The following is a 22,194-nucleotide window of genomic DNA, read 5'->3' on the forward strand; positions in this document are numbered from 1 at the left end:
ACAGATAGAAGCTGGCCTGGGGACCCTGGGTAATCGGGGGAAGCAGCCTTTCTCACTGAGCTGCTTAGCGAGGCCGAGGAGCAGGTGGAGACCTCTGAGGAAGGCAGTCGGCAAGACGCTCGGGCCATGGGGGCTTTTTAGGCATCCTTTCTTCTTCTGCCGATCCCAGCAGCCAAAGGATCTGCCCCCTGGGCAGTCTGCAGGACTGAGGTTGTACAGTAATTACATGAAAAAGCATCTGAGGCATTTTGATTTTTGAGAGGAAGCTATTGTAGAATCCAGCCGTAGAGACCAAGTGGGGGGACCCCGCTCCCCCATGACCCCTCATCCAGGCAGGCGCGGACCCCTGGACTGCACTGCCGGGGACTTCCTCACCATCTGCCTTGTCTGTGGACACCACTTTATTCTCACTTGGTTCTCAAATGGAGCCTTGGGCATGTCCTGTGTTTGGGGGCATGTGGGACAGAAGGCCAGCTCTCCGTGGGGCACACAATCTGGATGTTGATTGAGCACAGACAGTGTGCAGGGCAGGATCTCCGGGGGTGCCAAGATGACCAGCCCCAGAGGGTGGAAGGAGTTAACAAACAGACATGTACGCCCCAAGACAAGTTCAGCTCTCCTGACCATAGGCTCAGGGACGGAAGCTCAGCAGGAAAGGGTGACATGCCATCAGGGGTCACCATCGCCAGCAGGAGGCTCCCATGGCCGGAGCAAGGGGAGGAAGGAAGGGCACTGTGGGCAATCAATGTGTCTCAACTTCGCAGGAAAACACCCCAGTGGCAACAAAGGAAATGGTGCTGGCAGGAGAGAGGGTGCCCCCTAGCGGCCTTGCTTTTGTTCCCTGTCCTTCCCAAGCTTGTTTGCCCTCCTCTGAACTAAGGGAGATGCTCTTCCACTGCATCCCACGGAAAGATACGAGTTTTAACTGACCGTCCACGGATGTGCGCGTGTAGACACGAAGGCAAAGCCAGAGCCCCTGACAACACGCAGTATCCTGTCACTTTGGCGTTTTCTATTCAATTTCTTCTAATGTGGGTCGTAACTTCCTAAGTTGATTCATGACCCACTAAATGGGTCGCAACCCACAGTTTGAAGAGCCATTGAGAAGAAACCTCTGGGCCCCTAACCCTTATCCTCGGGATGGCATCACCCACCCATGCCCGCCTCACTCCGCTCCCCCCGCCCCCCGTGCAGGGCCTCAGCCAGGGCCGGGAGGGGCTGGGGGCCTACCCTGGGAAGCACGTACTCGCAGGTCATCCGGGCTTGTCTATAGTCGTGGCCAGAAAGGGGGAGCTGGAGGAGGAGAGGCAGTGATGGGTTAGGACATCTTTTATCCTCAATGCTGGAAAAGCGAGAGAACCAACTACAGCTTCAGAGTTTGTTCTATCGGATGTTATTTATCTTTCTCTTGTACGGTATTTGCAGTTTGCCCAAGGATGAAGACAAGTAACCTGAGGCAGGCCTGAGTGGCCTTGGGCCCATCTTGGCTCCTCGGACCCCTGTATCCGTGTCCGTCAAGTGGCAGTGGGTGGGGGGGGGGGTTGATCCCTTGAACAGCCTCTCACACTGACGTTCTATGATTCTGTTTCTCCTGGGAGAAGGATGGGGGATGTGGAAGCTAGTGGTCACAAGAGCCACGGAAGGAAGTGGGCAAGGAGGAGGTCGAGGGGTGGGGAGGAAGAAAACAGCGAGGGACCAGGCTTGCCCTCAGTGGCAGCAGGTGGGTCAGGCGTATTCTTGCTGCACCTTACTTGGGAAGTGCGGAGAAGGCCGAGGAGTCCTTCGGAACCTACAGTCTTTTCCAGCCAAGCCTGGAGCTCAGAGCAGAGCCCGGAGTCCATCTGGTTCCATCACCTTCTCCCATATAGAGAAGGGAGAACAGCCTCAGAGGAGGGAAGGGCACCCAGAGTCACAATTAGTCATAAAACCAAGACTGGAACCGCCTTGGAGTGACGGCCCCACCAAGAGCCACACGGCCTCTCCTGCCCCCTGGAGCCCCAGGGAGCTCCGGCTAGATAGATGGAGCCCCCACTGCTCAGGGTTCCCGGCGCTCAGCCCCTGAAGGGCAGGGTGTTCATGAAGATGGGCTCCCCCACTTACCGTGGGCTGACGGGGACTGTGCCCAGACAGCCCCCGGCCGGGCAGCGGGGTGCCAGTGGGTGTCTGGTGATCTAGCAGCCTGTGCCGGCCACACCCTCACAGTGGCACCCTGAGAGCAGAGTCTCACCCCCAGCGGCCTCAGCCCCACAGCAGACGGGGACAAGGCAGGGACAGGGGAGCTAAATGGTGGAGAGCAGGTGTGATGTCAGGGCCGGTCCAGTGACGCCCCGTCTTGTGCTCAGAGGTTTCCCAAGAAGACGAAGGCCTCTCCCCGGGCAGTACCTGTCCCCCTCTGGGCAGAGCGGCCTTGTAAGTTAGCAGCGGGCATGCTGCTGCTGACCCCGCATCCGTCACTCCACGCGTGACTCAGGGTCCTCATCCTTCAGGGATCCGGCCTCGGTTCTCTCTTTGACTTTGTCAGCATTCCTCTGCCCTCTTCCGAATTTCCACATACTTCTCAGCAAGTGGCACATACATTGTTTGGTTCCTGCAAAGGGCAGTGGCCAACCCGCTGCGTGCCGGTCCCGTCGGGCAAGGGACAGCTCAGGTGCAGCTCCTACTTCCAAAAGCCACTCAGCCTAGGGGAGAGAGCACCCGAAAGGGACAAGAACTTGGTGCCCAAATGGGTGTGAAGGTGGTGGTGGAGGCGGAGCCATCTGAGCGCGAGGTCTGGATGCCTGCTGCTGGCCACCGACCTTGCCCGGGCCGCTGTGTGTGCTGAGACCCCCTTCTTCCAGCTGCTTGTGTGTGTGTGTGTGTGTGTGTGTGTGTGTGTGTGTTGCTGACTCGGGGCAGGGGGAGGCGTATGCCATGCCTGCATCAGTGTCCTGCACAGCGCTGACCTGGGGGGACATCTCTTGGTACAGCAGTGCATGGGGTGGGGCTGGACTGCGTTCATTCGAGTTCCCTCGGGGCCTCAGAGGTCGAGCGAGTGTCCCCAGGGCCAAGCTGGTGAGAGCCCAAGGGGTACCTAGGGAGGGGGGCAGTTTGGTTCACATTGACCTCACCCCAGAGACATCTGGGGAGCGCCCCTCAGGGCAGTTGAGAAGAGGGTTATTGCGACATTTGGGGAAGAAGCTGTGCTAGGTGAGAGATGTTCCTTATTAACACTTGCCCGTGGGGCAAATGGTTCTTCTTTTCTGGACGAAGTTTCCCTGAGCAGACCTGGGCACTCGAGCTGGTTGGGCTTGAGGCTGCTGAGATCACACAAGCCATTGGCTGAGCCAGGTGTGGGGCTCTGGCCTGCGTCTCAGGAGCTGACTGGGCCCCCGTGTCCCTGTCAGTGAAGGAGGGGGACTGCAGTCTGCCTTCCCAGAGTAAGCAGTCCAGTAGGAGTTTAAAACGTTCTGTGATGGAATAAACACATGGAACGCTGGAGTTCAAGTCCAGTAGATGTCTTTGCTGCAGGGCTTCCTAGAGCCTCGAACTTAGGTTGCACGGTTCCGGGGCTCTCTCAGAGGGAGCGTGTGGTGCCCTCCGCCCCTGGCCCTGGGTTCCACGGAGCACGGTGGGAAGCATGTGTCTGCTGGCTCGTGGTGCAGCCAACCGTGGGTTGTGAGCGAGAGAGGCCATGTGGCTTAGGTCCACTCTCTGTCCATGGCTCTGTCCCACCGCTCCCTCTTCGCCCACGCCGTTTCCTGGGTGTGTGTCCTTGCTCCCTGGAGATGAGCCAGAGCAGGCTTGGCTAGTCACGGCCAGGCAGGACCCCGGGCTGCTGCTGACAGCACTCAGCTGGCGTGGGATAGGAGGGTGGCCCGTCTGAGTGGTGGGCAGGCCCTCCCCACGGCCCCTGGAAAGACGCAGGGGAAGTCATGGCAGCCCTGTTGTATTCTCCCCATCCTGCCTGCTCGGCCCCAGCCCCTGTGCCCCTACCTGGAGAGCCTGCCGGACCTTCTGTCACGGCCTCTGGGACTGAAGGATCCCGTGCATTCTGAGGTTGGCTACGTGACTCCAAGACTGGGGACCCAGGACGTGGGACTCCATGTGCCGATGGCTAAATGGCTGTGTGTTCTTGTGTGTGGCATTTCAGGGACACCATGTCAACCTCGCTAACCCCTGAGGACACTGAAGACATGCCGCTGGGACAGGATGCCGAAATCTGCTTGCTGAAGTCCGGGGAACTGATGTAAGTGACAGGTCTCCGAGCGGGGCTCCCCAGGCTGTCACTTTTGGGGAGGAGGAGCTGCACCCCGAGGCTCTGACTTGGCACCCATGGTGACTTTCATTCAGTCTGTGCTTTTTTTTTAAAAGTACAGTTTACATACAATAAATTCCCCCTTTATGTGCACGGTGCTTAGACTCTGACAAATAACAGTGCAATCACCAATCGTGGCTTATGTGGGCCACTGGCTTATGTGATCTCAGGGGCCTCTGAGCCCAGACGGCTCCGTAGCCCAGTGCTGCCAGACGGGGGGACCCAGGCCCAGAACAGAACAGTGTCGCCCCGTGTGACCACAGTGAAGACAGAGACCAGTTCCCTCACCCTCAGAAGCTCCCCGTGCCCTCTGTAGCTGTCCCTTCCTCACACCTGTGCCCTGTGTTCTTCTTTTCTGACCATAACTTTGTTTTGTTTTCTTACTGTAAGAGCAGTACCGTTTCATTGTAGAAAATAGGAAAATAGAGACAAGCAAACCACCTCAGTGTATAGCCTTCCGGTTTTTAAAAATACATATGTACATCATTTTCAACACAAACAAAATATGCTACATCTTATTTCATGGTCTTTTAAAACTTACCACTGCGTATTTTCATATATCCTATTCTTTTTCTCCTGTGTTGTGTCTAATGGCTGGGTAATGGCTTAATAGTCACTGAGTAGATTCACTCCCTCACTCACAGATACTTACTCAGCACCTAGGAAGCACCAGGTAGGTTCTAGGTCCTTGGAGTACATCAGTGAGCAAAACAAAGATCCCTGCCCTCATGTTTAGTTTATATTCCAGCAGGGGTGGACAATAAACGTAAGTAAACAAGTGAATTACATAGTGCATTCATTACAAGGTGGTGTTGCTATGGAAGAAAAGCAGGATGGGGAGGGTGGAATTTGTCATTTTGAATAAAGTGGCACTAAGAGGTAAGACTGGAGGGAGTTGCCATGCAGCTGTATGAGGGAACAGCATTCAGGCAGAGGGAATAGTCGGTGCAAAGGCCCTGGGGCAGAATGGTGTCTGTCATGTTCAAGGATCAGGGAAAAGGCCAGTGTGGCTGAAGCAGAGAGAGCGAAAGAATCTGAGTCAGAGAGGGAAGGGCGCCCATGTCACATCAGGCCTTGTTGGCCATTGTGAGGACTTTGGCTTTTAATCTGAGAGAAATGGGAGCCCAAATATGAGGTTTGGAACAGAAGAATGACTTAATGTAATTTACATTAAAAAAAGATCATTCTGGTTGCCATGTGGAGAATGACTATGGAGGGACAGGGCAAAGTAGGGAAACCAGTAAAATTTACATTTATGATGTGAGCCCTGTAGACAGTGGACTCCTTTTACTTAAGATTATATTTGAGGCGTGCCTGGGTGGCTCAGTTGGTTCATCATCGGACTCTTGGTTTCAGCTCAGGTCATGATCTCAGGGTCGTGAGATCGAGCCCTGCATTGGGCTCCATGCTAGGCGAGGAGCCTGCTTAATATTCTCTCTCCCTCTGCCCTTCCTTCCGCTTCCTCCCCTCTGCCCAGCGCTCATGTTCTCTCTCCTTCTCTCTCTCTCAAAAAAAAAAAAAAAAAAAAAAAGATTATATTTGAGCAGAGGTGGCAAACCCTTGATTTGTTTTTATTAGCCTCTCCTTTGGGGAGACTGAGTAATGTCCTGTCAGTGAACAGGTAACGTCTAGAAAGGTTAAAAAAAAAAAAAAAAAAAAAAAGACTAGAAGCACAATCTAAAGGACTGGATGCGAGAGGAGAATTCTGGAACGTAAAATTATAAAATGGCCCAGAATCGGTGGGGCCTTCTGTCAGGGTGACTGCACACACGGCCGTGCAGTAAGATTTCCGCCTTACAAGAAAGACCTCTTTTCCAAAAGGGACCCTTCTGCCTACTCTCAGATTCTTGAGAATTGTAAACATTGGACAAGGCTTTTTGTACCATAATTAGAAATGACGCTTAAATGAACACATGGGAAAACGTTACATGGAATGAAATCTTCACAAAAGTGGAATGATTTTTGTCAGAGCTGTCCTGTAGAGCATTTTGGGTGTTTTCATCCTTGATTACTCTTCTCATTAGCATAGCTCTGGGGAATATTTCCATCCATCTCCACAGCTTTGAAGGCAGACAGCACACTCGGCCCCATTACTTACTTGCTGTGCGGTCTTGGGCGAGTTCCCTAACCTCTCTGAGCTTTAGTTTCTGCTGCTGCTTTCAGGGGGACAGTAGTAGATTTTGGCCATGAAAGGCAGTTTGGTGTAGGAGACAGGTAGTGGCCTCAGATCAGACCTGGGTGGGCCTGGACCAAGTTTCTTAATCACGTCTTGGCTCCCTCGTGTGAAGTGGGAGCCTCGTGCTTCCTTCCGCTGCCATGGGGCCAGCACGTGAAGCCTGTGAGCAGAGGGCCCAGCACGTGGTGGCCGCCACCTTCCTGGTTCACAGTTGAGGAGACAAGACCCGCCCAAGGCCACGCCGCTGGCTGAGGTGGCCGCTCTGCACCCGAGGCCCTGTCCTGGTGACCTGCGCCGGCACGCACCATCCAGGCAGCCGCGGGGAGAGGGGCCCGTTCCCGCCCACCCAGCTCATCCTCTGAGGCCCTGCTCACACCCGTCAGCAGGCGGGCAGAGGAGGAACCTCAGGCTTACGAGGGGGTGAGCCCTGTAGCAGACGGGAAGCAAGGCAGGCACTGGAACCCATTTAAGAAAAGTCAGGGTGCCCCTTGGAATCTTCCAGCAGGCCCCAGATTTCCACCGAGAGGGATGGCCAAGAGGGTGGGAAGTTTCTAATGATGGGTGTGCTTCCTGCCCATGCCAGTTAACGTAGAGGGCAGCCTGGAGCTGGAGACAGGAATGGGCCAGCTGGGCAGCAGGAAGCTTCGGGGGAGCTCCTGAGAGCCGAGGCCTCTGTTAGCTGCTTCCCATCCATGGGCTCGTGGAGCACCTCAGGCCGGCGTTCACCCCCGACCGCCTGCGGGGACACGCCAGCCCCATGCGGGCAGAGATGGTCATCCCCACGTTTGCCGTCTGGGTCTGGGTCCCCGGTGCCGGCCACCGTGCCCGGCACCCAGTCAGTACTTGCTGTGGGCGGGAGCTGTGCATCCAGGCTTCTCCCGTAATTGAGCACGTCGGGCGAGGCTCCCCAGGGTTCGGCCTCCCAAGAGCCTCCAGGGCTTCCGGCCACCTCAGAGCCTCAGGTGACCTGGCCGGCAGACTCAGGCACGTTGCCTGTTTGATCAGGGCCTTCTCTGCATTTGGATTTTAGGATAAAATTACCCCTCACGGTGGACGAGATCGCCAGCTTCGGGGAGAGCAAAAGGGAGCTGTTTGTGCGGTCCAGCACCTACAGCCTCATCCCCATCACTGTGGCCGAGGCAGGCCTCACCATCAGCTGGGTCTTCTCCTCCGACCCCAAGAGTATCTCCTTCAGCGTGGTCTTCCGGGAGGCAGAGGACACGCCGCTGGATCAGTGTAAGGTGAGGCCGGCTCCCCGCCCGCGGCCCGCTTGCTCATACAGCAAGGTGCTTGGGCAGACCTTTCCCTGCGCAGGGCTGCAGCCATCCTGCCTCCTGCTGGGCGGGCCTCACCTGGAATGTGAGAGGGACACGGGGAGGAAGCAGGTGGGCAAGCCCTCTGGGCTGCGTCCCACGGGGCAGGCAAAGCACCTGGCCTTGGCCAGCATGGGGAGGGAAAGGCCTGGTGGCTGGAGAGCGCTGTCTTCAGGTGTCTGAAGGTTTGCTCCTGTGTCAGCTTCCGTCTGACCTTGGGGCAGATCACTAGGTAAGACCTAGAGGATACAGACGTGCGACCCAGTTTAAGGATCATTTTTTACCAGAGCCATGCAGAGCAAGAATAGGTCACCGTGGAGGCGGTTATGAGCTTGGGGTGTTTGGCATCTCACCTCAGAGATGTCAGCAGAGACACCTTAGCCATTGTGTCACTTGGGTGGTGGGGCTTGAAGTCTTGGTGGCAGATTCCAGTTCATAAAGTCCTAAGACATTCTAAGCATGGGATGCTGATGATGGCCTGGACCATGGGTCCCAGTCTTGGCTACACATTAGAAATACTCCCAAGGCCACAGCCACACCACTCAGTCAGAATCCCTGGGGCTGGGACACAGGTGTTCCTAGGTGAGTCCAGTGAGCGACCAAGGTTGAGAGCCATGGGTCTAGCTCAAGGGATTAGAAGCCAGAGTAGAAAGGATAGGGTGGGATCCAGAGCCCGGGACAGAAGGTTAAGCAGGACTCAGTGGGTGGCTGACTCAGTGTGAGGGGAGGGGGGAGCTGGTTTGGGTGGAAACTCAAGTCCCATTTGAATCATTGTGGGTGGAAGGACCAGTGAGGACAGACAGGCCGGCCTGGAGCTTAGAGTGGACCTCAGGCTGCTATAGGTGCAGAAACTTCCACGTTCCGGCAATGGCGAGAAGCAAGGTGGGGGAGAGCAATTTGAAGTCACGTGGAAGGAGACTCCTGTGCAGTGTCTGTGAGAACATCCCTGAGTCCCTCCTGCGTGTGGGCCGAGGGCCGGGGTTGGGGGGCCCGGAGCTGAAGGCCCGCGGGCTCGGTGCAGTGCACATCTTCGTGCAGGGATGCGTGTCTGGCTTGCTCTCCTGCCATCTCCACCCTGTTGGTACCTTCTCGTAGAGACTGCTTTGTCATTTTTGTCCTCTGCAAATTCACTCCGAAAATTGAATTCTGGCCTCCTTGAGTTGGCCTTGTTTTGTGGAGTTTCGTGTTTATTCTTATTTAGAAACCGCTCTGCCCCTCCTTTCCTTTTGGGGGGCTCCGCGCCATGTTCCCCGCTTGGAGCCCTTTCTGAGGTTCCGACCCTGCCCCCGGGAGGCTGATGTGGAGCAGGCCTCCGTCCTCGTTTGCAGACGGGGTAACCGAGATGCCCAGTGACTTGCCAGGGCAACTAGTCCAGCGGCAGCATAACCAGCATGCTTGTCAACTCTGCCCTGACAAGGAGCTCGCCTCGGTGCCTTGGCTGTTCGTCCTCATAGTCCCAAGGCCCACCAGGCACCAACACCGCGTCCTCCCACACTGGACACTGGTGTCGGTGGCGGGGAGTGGGGGAAGGGACTCAATCCCGTGTCCAGGCCTTTGCCATGACACCTGCCCACACGTGGCCGAGCTGTGGGCCTCTCCCCTTGCTCAGTCACTCACCCACCAAATCCGCATGGCCCTGGGAGATCCACGCGGTTCCTACCAGGATTCGGGGCTTGGGCTCAGAGACCTGGAGGAGGAGCCTGCCTCATCTCCAGCTTCCCGGGGCCTCTGGGGGTCAGGACTACCAGTGTGTTTCTCAGAGTGGACACCAGGGGGCAGAAGGAGCCCATATACAGGGTGAGCAAGAAGGGCATTTTCAGGGGCCGCCGGCCTTCATAAGCCCTGCATCACCAGCCAGCCGTGGGATGGCTGTTTTTTCTGCCTGAGGTCCCGGGAACAGACATCAGCCTAGGAACCTGTTCCCAGAGGCACGTCCTCAGCATCTGTCTGGAGGACTCCCCCTGGGATCCCCTGACCAGCCTGGGCCTTACAGGAAACCACGTGCAGAGCAAGTGACCGCACTCAAGGGTATGATTATGGGAGTGTAGACACAAGGGGCTTGTGGTCTCTTCAGAGCCATCTGCTGAGCTTCTGCTCAACCCTGGGCTCTGTTGCGCCCGTCAGAGCTAGAAAGACAAGGGACAACGTGGCATCCGCCCTTGAGGAGAGAGGCCCTAGTGAACAGACGACCATGGTTCCAGATAGAGAGTGTCATGCTAGGCGGAGGGGGGCAGCCATCAGGGGGAGGAGACCTTGGGCCAAACCAGGAGATACGCCCTGATAGAGGGAGCCGCAGGGACAAAGGCCAGCCCCATCTCTGAGGCACCCAGCAGACACTGCCCAGCCCCCAGGGCCACCTCCTCTCCAGGGTGCTTCCTCGGTCAAGGTCGCGTCTGAGCAGTGAGGTTAGAGGTTGTAAATTTAGGAAGACACTCGACTGAAGACACAGTCCATCCAGGACATGAGGCTGCCCGTATACTGACCCTGTCCTGAAGCCTGGGGACGGAGCGCAGGGAACAGGACCCAGGCCCTGCCCTCTCTCCGGGCAGAGGACCCATGTTTGGCCAGAGAAACTCAACAGCCTGCCTGGGGCTGCAGGGAGTTGGAGGAGGAACCAGGACTGGGAGCAGGAACCCTTGCCTTTGTGGTTTTTTAGACAGCCTTATTGAGATGTAATTCATATACCAAATAACCGACCCATTTAAGATATAGTGTATTCACCGTGTTGTGTAACTGTCGCCATCTAATTTAAGATCGTTTTCATCATCCCCAAAGGAAACTATACCCATGAGCAGTCAGTCTGCAACCTTCACCCCCAGCAACCAGCAACCTGTTTGTGACTCACTTCTTCCATCGAGCCTAGAACCCTTGCTTTGCCCAGAGCCCCCGGCCACAGGAGCCCATCCAAATACCAATAAAACCAGCTTGGACTGTCTTGCAGACACATGTCATGACTGAGGGCACAGCTGCCCAGGCACTGGAGGCTGGTGGGAGGCGCTCCTGGAGCTCACCCAGCGGAGACCCCCTCATCTCCCCACCACCTCAGCTGTGTGAGCTTTGGCACCAGGGAAGCTCTCCTAGATTTTGACCATGGTGGGAAAATGGAGCTGAGATGAATGAAAAGTCTATAGTCTAGAATGTTCTAAGGAAATGAAGCATACTGTTTTAGACATACCCTCTTCCGAGGACCTGCCTAATGAGCTCTCGGTTGTTGCTTTGCAGTCAAGGTAGTAAATGCAGAGGTTGAGGTGTGGGGTGCCCAGACGCCCCTGTATAAACAGCAGACCTTCCTGTCCAGCGGCTCCTTCCCACTGGTGCTTGCTGGAGCGTCCAGGCTCAGAATTGTTAGATTACGGACCCCAGGAACAGACCCAACCTCGCAACCTCCAAGAATTCTCAGTCTTGGGTGGAATTAGAATATGATAGAACATTAAAGGAACGTAATGAGACCAAGCACAGAAGTGGCTAGCCCCAGGTCCTATCCATAGTGGGTCCTCGTGCATCTTTTTCCCCTCCAGGCTTGTCTCGGGCCCTTCCTACCCCCTCACCACCGCCAGCTCCCAGCCAGTGCAAATGTCCTGTGGTATCAGGAACACGCTACACACGCTCTCTCCCATGCCTGTGGGATCTCCCTTTTGATGTTTGATCTCTCCTTGATCCATGTGTTATTTAAGAGTGTGTTCTTCAGTTTACGAATATTTTTGGTATTTTCCAGAGATCTGTTTATTTCTAATTTAATTCCATTGAATTCCATTGTTGTCAGAAAACAGACTGTATAACTGAATCCTTTTAAGTATGAGGTGGGTTTTTGTTTGTTTGTTTGGTTTTTTAATGGCCTAGAAGATGGCCTACCTGAGTGTTCCCAGTGCACTTGAAAAGCAGGTGCGTCCTGCTGTGGTCAGGTGGCGCATTCCATTAAGTGGCAGGTGGGTTGAGTTAGTTGATACGGTTCTTCGAGTTTTCCATCTTCTTACTGAGTTCCTGTCTATTAGTCCATTAATTATTGAGGGGTATTGAAGTTTACTCAACCATTAATTGTGAATTTACCTATTTCTCCTTTCAGTTCTACCACTTTTTGCTTCGTGTGTTTGAAGCTCTCATTAGGGGCATAAATGTGAAGGATTGGTCCATCCCCCTGATGCATTAATACGTTTATCATTATGAAGTTATCCCTGGCCACATCCTTTGATATAAAATCTATTTTGTCTGGTATTAATGTAGTCATTCCAGCTTTCTTTGGATTAATGCTACCACAGTATATCTTTTTATGTGCTTTTACTTTTAACCTATTTGTATCTTTATATTTAAATTGTCTCTTCTTCTGGGCATGATGGGGTTGGCAAAGATGGATCATCTTTGCCTTTTATTTGGGGTGTTGAGACTATTTATATTTAATGTGCCTATTGATCAGGTTAGGGTTGAGTCTGTCATCTTACTGTTTGTTTTCTGTTTGTCCCATCTGGTTGTTCTCCTCTCAAAATGGTGAGCTGGGGCAGTTGTGGGGCTCACCTTTTCCCTCAGAGAACACTCTCCTCCATTGCCTGATGTCCAGTGTCTTGTATATTTTGTCTGTTTTTGGTTATCTCTTGGGAGAGTAAATCTTTGCTCTTATCCCATGTCTTTGAATATGTTTTCCCCTCTGCCTGGGACACCCAGACCTCTCTCGAACTACCTAACTTGTCCATGCTCAGTGTCACCTCCTACAGGATATCTTCCCTCACACTGTGCCTCTCTCCCCTCCTCCTCCCCCCCGCCCCCCGGGGCTGGGATGGGCACCCCTCCTGGTTGTCCCCTCGTGACATGCTCACTGTTATTATAACTGAATGGTTTTTTGTCTGCTGTCTCTGTTAAACCACAAGATCTTTGAGGGCAGAACCTTTTGTGGAAACTTACTTTACTTTGGGAACTCTGTGGCCAACGTGTAGGGTTTCCAGAAACGTACCTCTGTATTCAAGTGTAAGTTGAAAAAGCCATCACATCGTTAGAAGCATTTTGGATTCAGTCATTTTGTGCAGGGTGAAAAATGTTTAAAAGGAATAGATAATGGAATTTCACAAAGTTGTGTTTCTGAGAAAGGAGCAGCACTTGATTTTGTAAAGAATAAAGATGCTCACTTGTGGGGCAGCTCCCCACACGAGGAGCTCCGAGTTGCTAAGGTGTTAGCCGTGGTCTGCAAAGCCTCTGATCTGTGTGACCATTTACGTGTAGTCAGCCCTATGTGGTCAGCTGAAGGATGCTTTCTGAGACCACACCCACTGGGGCATTGATCATTTCTAAAATCTTTCTGAATTTTGGTTGGCTCTGTCTTGTTTCCCATTTCCTCATTTCCTATCAGATGCTCTACTGACTGAGCCAGCCAGGCACCCCTCCATATCTTCAGTTTTAAACTGTGTCTCAGTTGGTCAGCAGGTTGCAGACGTTGCCCTCATGGGAAAGACTGGCCATCCAGAGACCCCCACACACACCGTGGCCCCGTCCAATGCTCATCCTGTGCTCAGCTTTACCCCCACCGATGGTGAGGCCCTTAGAATGTGTCCTGAGAAAACAGATATTTCTTGGGACTAATCTCTCCTTCTTGGGGAAGGCAGAGGGTAAATAGGAGGCTGCGGCTTGGGCCAGGAAAGTTGAGAGGGCCCTGGGGCCCGTGGATGTGCACGGTGCAGCAGGAGAAGCAGAGCCTGCCGGGGCCAAGTGAAAAGCCACGGGTGGAACCGGGCCTGTTCAGGTCAGAGCGGGCAGGGCTCAGCAGCTTCACAAAGCGCTTGAGAGATGTGGGTGGGCAGGGGCTCGGCCTGTCCCCTGAGACACCCCTCACCTCAGGCAGCACGAGGCCCAACAGGAGCCAGACAGACAGATTTCACCTCGAATAAGCCCCGGCTTCCTGAAGCCAAAAAAGGCCTGCTCCTCTAGATAGTGGAACATTCTGGCTGTGGTCAGAGGAGGCTGGGGGCCACTCCTTCGGGGCACTGACTCGTTCATGATTCGGGGTGAAGTTCATACCCACAGCCTCCTCCCCGGCCACAGGTTATCAACAAATGTGGGGCATGTGGAAGATACCCCCACTCCTGGGGCTGATCCCGGACATATGCCCCCCACTCCTGGGGCTGATCCCAGGCACCCTCCCCACTCCTGGGGCTGATCCCAGGCACCCCCCCACACTCCTGGGGCTGATCCCAGACATACCGCCCCTCCACTCCTGGGGCTGATCCCAGACATACCCCCCACTCCTGGGGCTGATCCCAGGCATAACCCCCCCACTCCTGGGGTTGATCCCAGACACATATACCCCCTCAGTCCTGGGGCTGATCCCAGACATCCCCCCGCCCCACTCCTGAGGCTGATCCCAGCCCCAGCCTTGCTCAGCTGTGACCTCAGACAGGGTCCCTAGCATCTCTGGGCCTAGTTCCCTCCCCAAAATAAAGGGTCTACCCAGAGGACCCATATGCCCTCTCGGCTTCTATGACACTTTTTCTGATCTGCTCTTCCTCCCAGGTCCTTATCCCCACGACCCGATGCAGCTCTCACAAGGAGAACATCCAGGGCCAGCTCAAGGTCCGCACACCGGGCATCTACATGCTCATCTTCGACAACACCTTTTCCAGGTAGGGCCACCTCACTCGTCAGCATCTGGAAGAATTCACCTGCCACCTGGCCATGAGAACAGAGCTGGACATTCAAAAGAGACTATTTAATTATCAGTAATTTATTAATAATAATTTTTTTTTTTTAATTTTAGAGCCCTATACTGCGGTGGTCTAGTGTGTGTTACAGATTTTATAAGACACAGGCTACTACTTACACAGTCTTAGCACATGTCAGGTGAATCCTCGGACCTCCGCTCTTACTGACTCACTTAAGCCCCGGGGCACACCCATGTCATAGGAACTACCATTCTCCTCGTGGCGCCGCTAAGGGACTGAGGGCCAAGGGACTGATCCCAGGTCACACAGCTCGTAGTGGTAGAGCCAGGTTGGAACCCAGAGGGCCTGCCTCCAGGCTGTGGACTTAACCAGTGTGTCCTCCTGCCTCTCTCGGATGTCCAGGCTCCCACTGCCCAGCCCAAAGGAGGGGCTCAGTAGAAACAGTGGAAGGATGCATGGATGCATGGATGCATGGATGCATGGACAGATGGATGGATGGATGAATACATGGATGGATGGATACATGGATGCCTGGATGCGTGGATGGATGAATACATGGATGGATGGATGAATACGTGGATGGATGGATGAATACATGGATGGATGGATGGATGGATGGAGGGATGGAGGGATGGATGGATGGATGCATGGATGCCTGGATGCCTGGATGCGTGGATGGATGAATACATGGATGGATGGATGAATACATGGATGGATGGATGAATACATGGATGGATGGATGAATACATGGATGGATGGATGGAGGGAGGGAGGGAGGGAGGGAGGGAGGGATGGATGGATGGATGCATGGATGCCTGGATGCCTGGATGCGTGGATGGATGAATACATGGATGGATGGATGAATACATGGATGGATGGATGGATGCATGGATGGATGGATGAATACATGGATGGATGGATGGATGCATGGGTGGATGGATGGATGGATGGATGGATGGATGGATGGATATATGGATGGATGGATGGATATATGGATGGATGGATGGATGGACACATGGATGGATGGATGGATGCATGTGTGGATGGATGGATGGATGGATGGATGGATATATGGATGGATGGATGGATGGATGCCTGGATGGATGCATGGATGCCTGGATGCCTGGATGCATGGATGGATGAATACATGGATGGATGGATGAATACATGGATGGATGGATGAATGGATGGATGCATGGATGCCTGGATGCATGGAAGTATGAATACATGGATGGATGGATGAATACATGGATGGATGGATGGATGCATGGGTGGATGGATGGATGGATGGATGGATGGATGGATACATGGATGGATGGATGGATGGATGGATACATGGATGGATGGATGGGTAGATGCATAGATGGATGGAAGGATGGATGCACGGGTGGATGGATGCATGGGTGGATGGACAAGCAAGAAATGAAGGCCAGGACTAGAGCTGTGAGAGGGAGCCCCTGGGCCTTCTTGTCATGGCAGCAGGAGCAGTGTATACTGTGTCGGGGAAGCACAGCATCAAAGCACCAAATACAGGTGCAGGAGTGAAGGGCTGGGGGGCAGGAAGTTGGGAATATAGGGAGACAGCCTGAAGGGGCAGCCAAGGAAGGAAGCTGGGAGAGGAACACATGGGTTGAGCATCTGCCATGAGCCTGGGCCCCCACTTCATGAAGACACGAGACAGGGGTGGTTAAGTTTGCTGGGACCCTTCCCTTGGGTTCTTCTGGCTTCAGCATAAGCCCTTTGTTGGGGCCGCCTTTTTAGGAGACCTGCCTGACCAGCATGCAGCCACTTCTTCCCTGAGTGGGGCCCTGAGCTAGCGGCCACATCCCCCCATACAGGGACCCTTCCCAGCCCACTTGGCTTTTGGTGGAATAACTAGTGAGGATACTCTAGGGGAGAGCTGTGCCGCCCCCTCAGCACCTCCCAGCCTTGAGCGCCCAGGGATTGTGGACAAGCACGTCCACTAAAGGAGGGGCTAAGAGGAGGAGCTTCCCATTCTCCCCCTCTCCTCCCCCTCCCCTGCATGCCCCCATGAGCACAAACATACCTTGAATTAGCTGGACTCATGGGGCACAGGCCCAGCATATTCCAGAGAGCTGCCCTCCGAGTTCTAAGTGCCCCTGAGCCCCATCTCTGCAGAAGCAGTGAGCACTGTCACCACCTCACTGGGACTCCCGGTGGGTTATCAGAGAGGCCGAGGGCAGAACGCAGTCCCATGCCCCAAGCAGGCCCCTAGTTCCCACTGGAGGCCACCACGGTGCTGTGACCTACCCCGCCTTACTCCGTGCCGGAGATTTCTAAACCATGGGTGGCAAAATGGCTTTAGGCGCCCAGCGGGGATGAAATCCATACTCGTCTCCTCCAGAAACCTCTTCTCAGGGTCCACTCCCTGCGCTGCACCCCCTGCAGCCCCCACATCCCCCAGCAGCTTCAAAGCAGGTGTTTGTGTACCAAGCCCCAGGGAAGTCCGTACTGACGTCCCAGGACCCCCGGACCCCTGCTTGAGGGAGCTCTGCTGGGCAGACAGGAAACGGGGTGAGGGGCCCAGGCCCCTGCCCCCACAGAAGGCTCCGCCGCCAACCCGCCCACACGCCCAGCCAGGCCGCTGCAGCACCCCCCCGAGGAGGCCCCCCCAGCCGCCGCTGCTGCCCTCTGGCTTTCGGCGCTCCCAGTGACACCCTCCTTTCCCACTTCTGTTTCCTCAGGTTTGTCTCCAAGAAAGTGTTTTATCACTTGACGGTTGACAGGCCTGTGATCTACGATGGAAGTGACTTCCCGTAGCCTCAAGCACCTGGATTGTAGATTCTGATAGCTTCACTTTATCCACAGGAAACACTACTCTTGCTCACCTGTCACATAAAGCACTAAAAAAAAAAAAAAAAAAAAAAAAAAAGGCAGCCGCTCCAGATGTGACCAGTGTAGAACTGGGAGCTGGGCCTCCGGCCGCCCCTCAAAGCTGCATCGTCTGGAGCACTGTGTACTCAGCACTACGCACCGTCACTCTTAGCCTCTGTGGCTTTTAAGGGCTCAAGCAACGTTTCCAGGGATTAGGGACCCAACTGTCCTCACACCCAAAGGGACACTCTGCCGACGGTTTAAACACTCAGGCGACCTTGAACCTCTGTGGAGCCACAGCTGGTTCCCGGCCTCCGTGGAGAGCTCCACAGGCCAGAGTCAGTGACCCCAGCTTCTGCCCGTGGAGAGAGATGCCCCACTCTGCCCAGCAGGGGCCAGGTGTCCTGGGTGACCATGAGCCGGGACGTCCTGGCCAGAGCCTGTGAGTCCTCAGGCCGCGAGGCCACAGGGCCATCGTAAGAGTCAGGGCGTCCCGGGTGGGGGCGGGGGGGCCTCCTGAAGCCCCAGCCAGCCTCTTCCCGTCAGGCCTCTGTCCCTTCCTGCCCCAGTAAATTCAGGGCTGCTCCGAAACAGCAATTTTGGAGGGGTCTCTAGCTGCACTTTCTTCCCGGCCCTTCTGTCTGGGAAGTTCTGTCCTCATGCAAAGCCCTTCACTCAGGCAGTCCCCCCAGTAGCTGAAAACACCGGCCTAGAAATCAGAACTGAAGATGGCTCGGGGAAACCAAAGCCAGCGCACGGAGGACACGTCCCGCAGTGGCTGTCTGCGCAGATGGCAATGCCGGGACCACTAAGCAGCACTGTGTGTTGGCCCTTAGGATTCACTGCTCGGCTGCTGGGCTGTCTCTGTTTGTATAAATACGAGCTTCTGCCTCATCCGCAGGCATGTTCACTAATGATCATAATCAGGGTAAGAACCACTTTCCAAAATCGGGGCCTTCTTAAAAAAAGTCTTTGGTAATTCGGGTATAACAGGCATAACTCATGAATTGGCTTTGAGTTCACTTCTTGGTCCTTTCTCCCCACCCGTCTGTTCCCTGGCACCCCTTTGCCCACTTCCTGTGGCTCAGCCTACACCTGACAGCCGGGAGCCATCTCCCCTTGGGGCCGATGAATCCTGTTTCCCTTCCCTGGCCAAGGAGAAGATGGTCTTCCTGTTGTCTGTGGCCCTTTTCTCCTCCCACCATAGGGAGCTCACCTTTGATGGCCTCTTGGGGCCTTGTTTTCACAGAGGCTGGAGCCTGAAGTCAGGGCTCAGACACTTCACAGGTGAGCAGGCCATCTGATGACAGGGCCCACTTTGGCCAAGGATGAGGGAGAGCGCCAGGCAGGGTGTCTGGGGATCTGAACGCAAGACCCAGCCCGTCCCCCAGCTTGCCTCGTGACTGGTCAAGTCCCACCACACGGAAGCTTCATTCCGTCACCCACAGGCTTGGCTGGGCTGGTGTTGAGAGCTCAAGGACAGGTCAGAGCCCCCAGGCCGGGTCCAACACAGACCCCACAGCCACCACCCAGCAGAGGGGACTCGTGGGGCAGCGGGGAGGGGGCTCAGAGCTTCCACTCAAATAGAGGACTTGGCCACTTGCAGTCAGTTTAGGCAGGGCAGGGGAGGGGGTGGTGAACAGAACCTTCCTGAGACATTAACGCAGAGAGAAGCTAAACCTCTTGCGCTCTTTCCTCAGAGCAGCCAGCTGCCTCTAGCAGAAAGCCACTGGGGTCCCTAGCATCTCCCAGTGGCCAAGGCCTTGACTGTATTCAACACCAAGGCAAAAAGCAGCCAGCCTCCCAGAGACTCTCCCTAGCCTCATGCTTGTCCTCACAGGTGTGCCACACGGCCTAAGGATTGTTCCAGAGCAAATTATCCTGCCTTTGAGCCCACCCTCTCCTCTGAAAAGGGTAATCGGGATGGGTGGTTTACCACAAGAAAGAAACTAACAAAAGAGAACCCAAAGCAGTCTGGAGTCTTGTTTTGAGTACTCTCCCAGGATGCCATGGAGACGGCCAGCCGATGGTATCACCACCATCCTGTGCAGCTAACAGCTCCTGTGTTTCCTACAAAAGGCCTGGAACATTCCATCCAAGCCCCCTGGTGAATCTCTGTCACTCAGCCCAGCAGGAAACCAACTACAGCTTAAAAACCACTTGGCTCCTTCGAAGCCAGCCCAGAGCCACTCCTCCCAGAGAGCAGAGGCCCCTTGTGGTGTGTACCCCCTGGAACATTGGCTACATTCAGAGGACTGCCCGCTCCCCCAGCGGTCATGTCCTGACTCCGCAGCCTATTTATTTTCATGCTGGACAGACTCTTTTTCCTTTGTTACTTTGCCGTGTGAGCTCGAGTTTGCTGTGCATTATGCAACTAGAGAACATGGTGGCCTATTTCAGCGTGGCTCGTATGAACAGCTTTATTCTTATTTTGAATAGGTTCCCGACTTTACTGAGGTTTTTTGGGGTTGGGGTACTTTTTAAAAAAAATGCAGATGACAATGAAGAGCAACTATTGAAGGCAGTAGCCCCAGCCAGTAGACTGAATTACACTAGAAATCATCAATGGGACCCCAGATCACTATTCAACACAAAACAAAACAACAAAGCAAAAATCCAGCAGCCCCCAGATGGCCCAGCTCTCTGAATAACAGCCGCTCACTTTCCAGCACTGATCCCACTGCCTTGTTCACCTCTGCCTCAGAAGCCACTAATCAACCTTGCCCGAGAACGTGGCCCCTCAGACACACTCACCCGCAGCGAGGAAGGGCGGGCGTCACGATAAAGCGTGGCCTCTGCAGTGTGCTCGTGGCTGGAGCCCTCTGGACTCCAGGTCAACCGGATCAAGAAGGAATCTGGAACTGAAAAACCCTACCGGGTTTGAAAAGTAGAAAAGGAAAAGCTACATAATACAATGGAAAAATCAAAGGGATGGTTGTTCTGAAATGTTTCAGTTATCCACTCCTTGGGTGGGTAAGCCATTCTAGACTCAAATGAAAGGAAATGCCCATTTGGAGGTGGTATCTCAGAGCCAGTGCTCTATCGGATACTGGTTAGATGGCCGCTGATCTTTAAGGTTTTTTTTAGGAGTTTCATTTCTTAAAGTCCACCTTCGTAACTACACGTGAGAGCCCCCATCCCTGGCTCTGAGGGGTTGAGAGTGAAAGCAAAAGCCGTCGGTGATTCGGAGAACCAGGGGTCGCCTTGCAGACACCCGTGAGCCAGCCAGCCATGTTTACAAAACACTTAGCGAAAGGTGCTTCTTAGTGGAAACCAGGAGAAGTTTTTTTCATTGCATTGTGATTCTTCCAAGGAGACAGGAAAGACTGAATTAATAATGCCTTTTCCTTCGTAATCGCTTTTTTAAAATAATAAAGTCTATCTTTAGATTTCAGGAGACATGGCCGATGAACAGGCTTCGTCAGAACCTCGTGATGAGTGTTATCCAGGGACGCTCCTGCCTCTGGGGGCTGCAGAGCCACACCCACGCCTCCGCTGGGCGGCTTCCGAATCAGAATTGCACTTTCATTGACGAATCCTCAATTCTCGAGGCCTTATGGGATAGTGGGTCTGGGGACCCATTGCATTCTTATCTGCCAAAGAATTACCCAGAAGCACATCAAATGCCAACACCCGCCCTGCGAGTGGGGGTGAGAAACTTTTGTATCCCAAAACATATTCCTCTATAGCATCTGCTGCACTATTTGGAACAGTTTTATTTTTAACCTCAGGATTTAAATAAAGCAAACACTATGATTGGGAGTAGCATTGTCTTTCATTCCACTGGGACATAAGGCCCGTTGATAAAGTTACCCAGACCCAGGGCCCCTGGGTGGCTCAGTCGGTTAAGCATCTGCCGTCGGCTCAGGTCATGGTCCCAGGGTCCTGGGATCGAGCCCCGCATTGGGCTCCCTGCTCCGCGGGAAGCCTGCTTCTCCCTCTGCTTCTGCCTGCCCCTCCCCTTGCTCGTTCTCTCCCTCTCTCTCTCCCTCCCTGCTCCCCACTTCCCCGGTCAAAAAAATAAATAAAATCTCTTTATTAAAAAAAAGTTACCTAGACCAGACTTGGAGTTGAGTTGCCCTGCCTGGAGATAGAGCATCAGCTTGTACTCTGGTTTCTCAGAAGGGCTCAAGGTTGCCATGTGGCCTGGGATCTGGATACTTCCCCACCTACCCCAAGGTCAGTGTTCAGACCTGCTGGAGCCAAGGTATCATTCCAACCCACTGCCCTCCAGCACATGAGCTGCCTGGCCCTCCTGGGCTACTCACAGAGCTCCGTGAGCACAGAGCACACTGCTGACCTACCAGAACAGTGAGGTCAGGGGGAAGGTCATGGATGCCCTAAAACCACCATCAGTCAACCTTTGGTACAAAATTGGGCAAGACCACCAAGCCAAGACAGCAGGCAGAGGAAAGAGTCACATTCCCACTGCCACTTAGCTATTCATGCTGGATCAGCAGAGACCAGACACAGACCCAGAGGGGCAGGACTGTCGCTCCTGGACTGGTCAGATTGAACCCAGGCTGGACAGCCCATCCACACTCACACCACACCCCACATCCAGGGATGATGTTCCTTCCCTTGAGTGCCTCGAGCCCCACAGAACATCCCCAGCCCCCCTTCCCTCCATCTCCCTCCCTTCCTCCTCCACTTGTCCCCCTGTCCTCAGATTCTCATGTGGCCTCTTCTTTGAATCAGTTATGCAGGAATAAGTTATACTTTCTGTACCCATAGCCACACTCTCCCTCGAGAGCAAGGACCGTGTTTCCTTCATCTCCCTCCCTTCCCTCGCCTCCACAGCGTCGAGCACCATGCCAGACACAGAAGTGCTCAACAGTTATGGAATCAGTGAGGATACTGGTCAGTCCCCATGCTGGGTCTGCTGTAAGGCCGTCAATAATCCCATTGGCCAACTTGGCCAGGCACAGAAGCTCC

The 22,194-nt window shown here is 54.3% G+C and overlaps 1 protein-coding gene across 4 annotated transcripts in view; it reads left to right on the top strand.

The window, feature by feature from the left end:
- The window catches only part of FYCO1 (FYVE and coiled-coil domain autophagy adaptor 1), a 74,664-nt gene extending 53,645 nt beyond the window's left edge, over positions 1 to 21,019 (top strand). For 3 of the 4 annotated variants that reach the window (XM_064597026.1, XM_064597028.1, XM_064597027.1), the window contains exons 15-18: positions 4,130 to 4,225; positions 7,501 to 7,711; positions 14,276 to 14,385; positions 20,648 to 21,019. In XM_064597026.1, the coding sequence (XP_064453096.1) occupies positions 4,130 to 4,225; positions 7,501 to 7,711; positions 14,276 to 14,385; positions 20,648 to 20,948 (718 nt within the window). In that variant the 3' untranslated portion in view covers positions 20,949 to 21,019. Of the gene's footprint in view, positions 1 to 4,129; positions 4,226 to 7,500; positions 7,712 to 14,275; positions 14,386 to 17,129 lie in introns of all 4 variants that reach the window. The other variant, XM_064597029.1, reaches the window with a different exon arrangement.
- Positions 21,020 to 22,194: the final 1,175 nt, after the last annotated feature.

The sequence above is a fragment of the Mirounga angustirostris genome, unplaced genomic scaffold, assembly GCF_029215605.1.
Source record: "Mirounga angustirostris isolate CCGP_5_RB_7025 unplaced genomic scaffold, mMirAng1.0.hap1 SCAF_1, whole genome shotgun sequence".
Lineage (NCBI taxonomy): Eukaryota > Metazoa > Chordata > Mammalia > Carnivora > Phocidae > Mirounga > Mirounga angustirostris.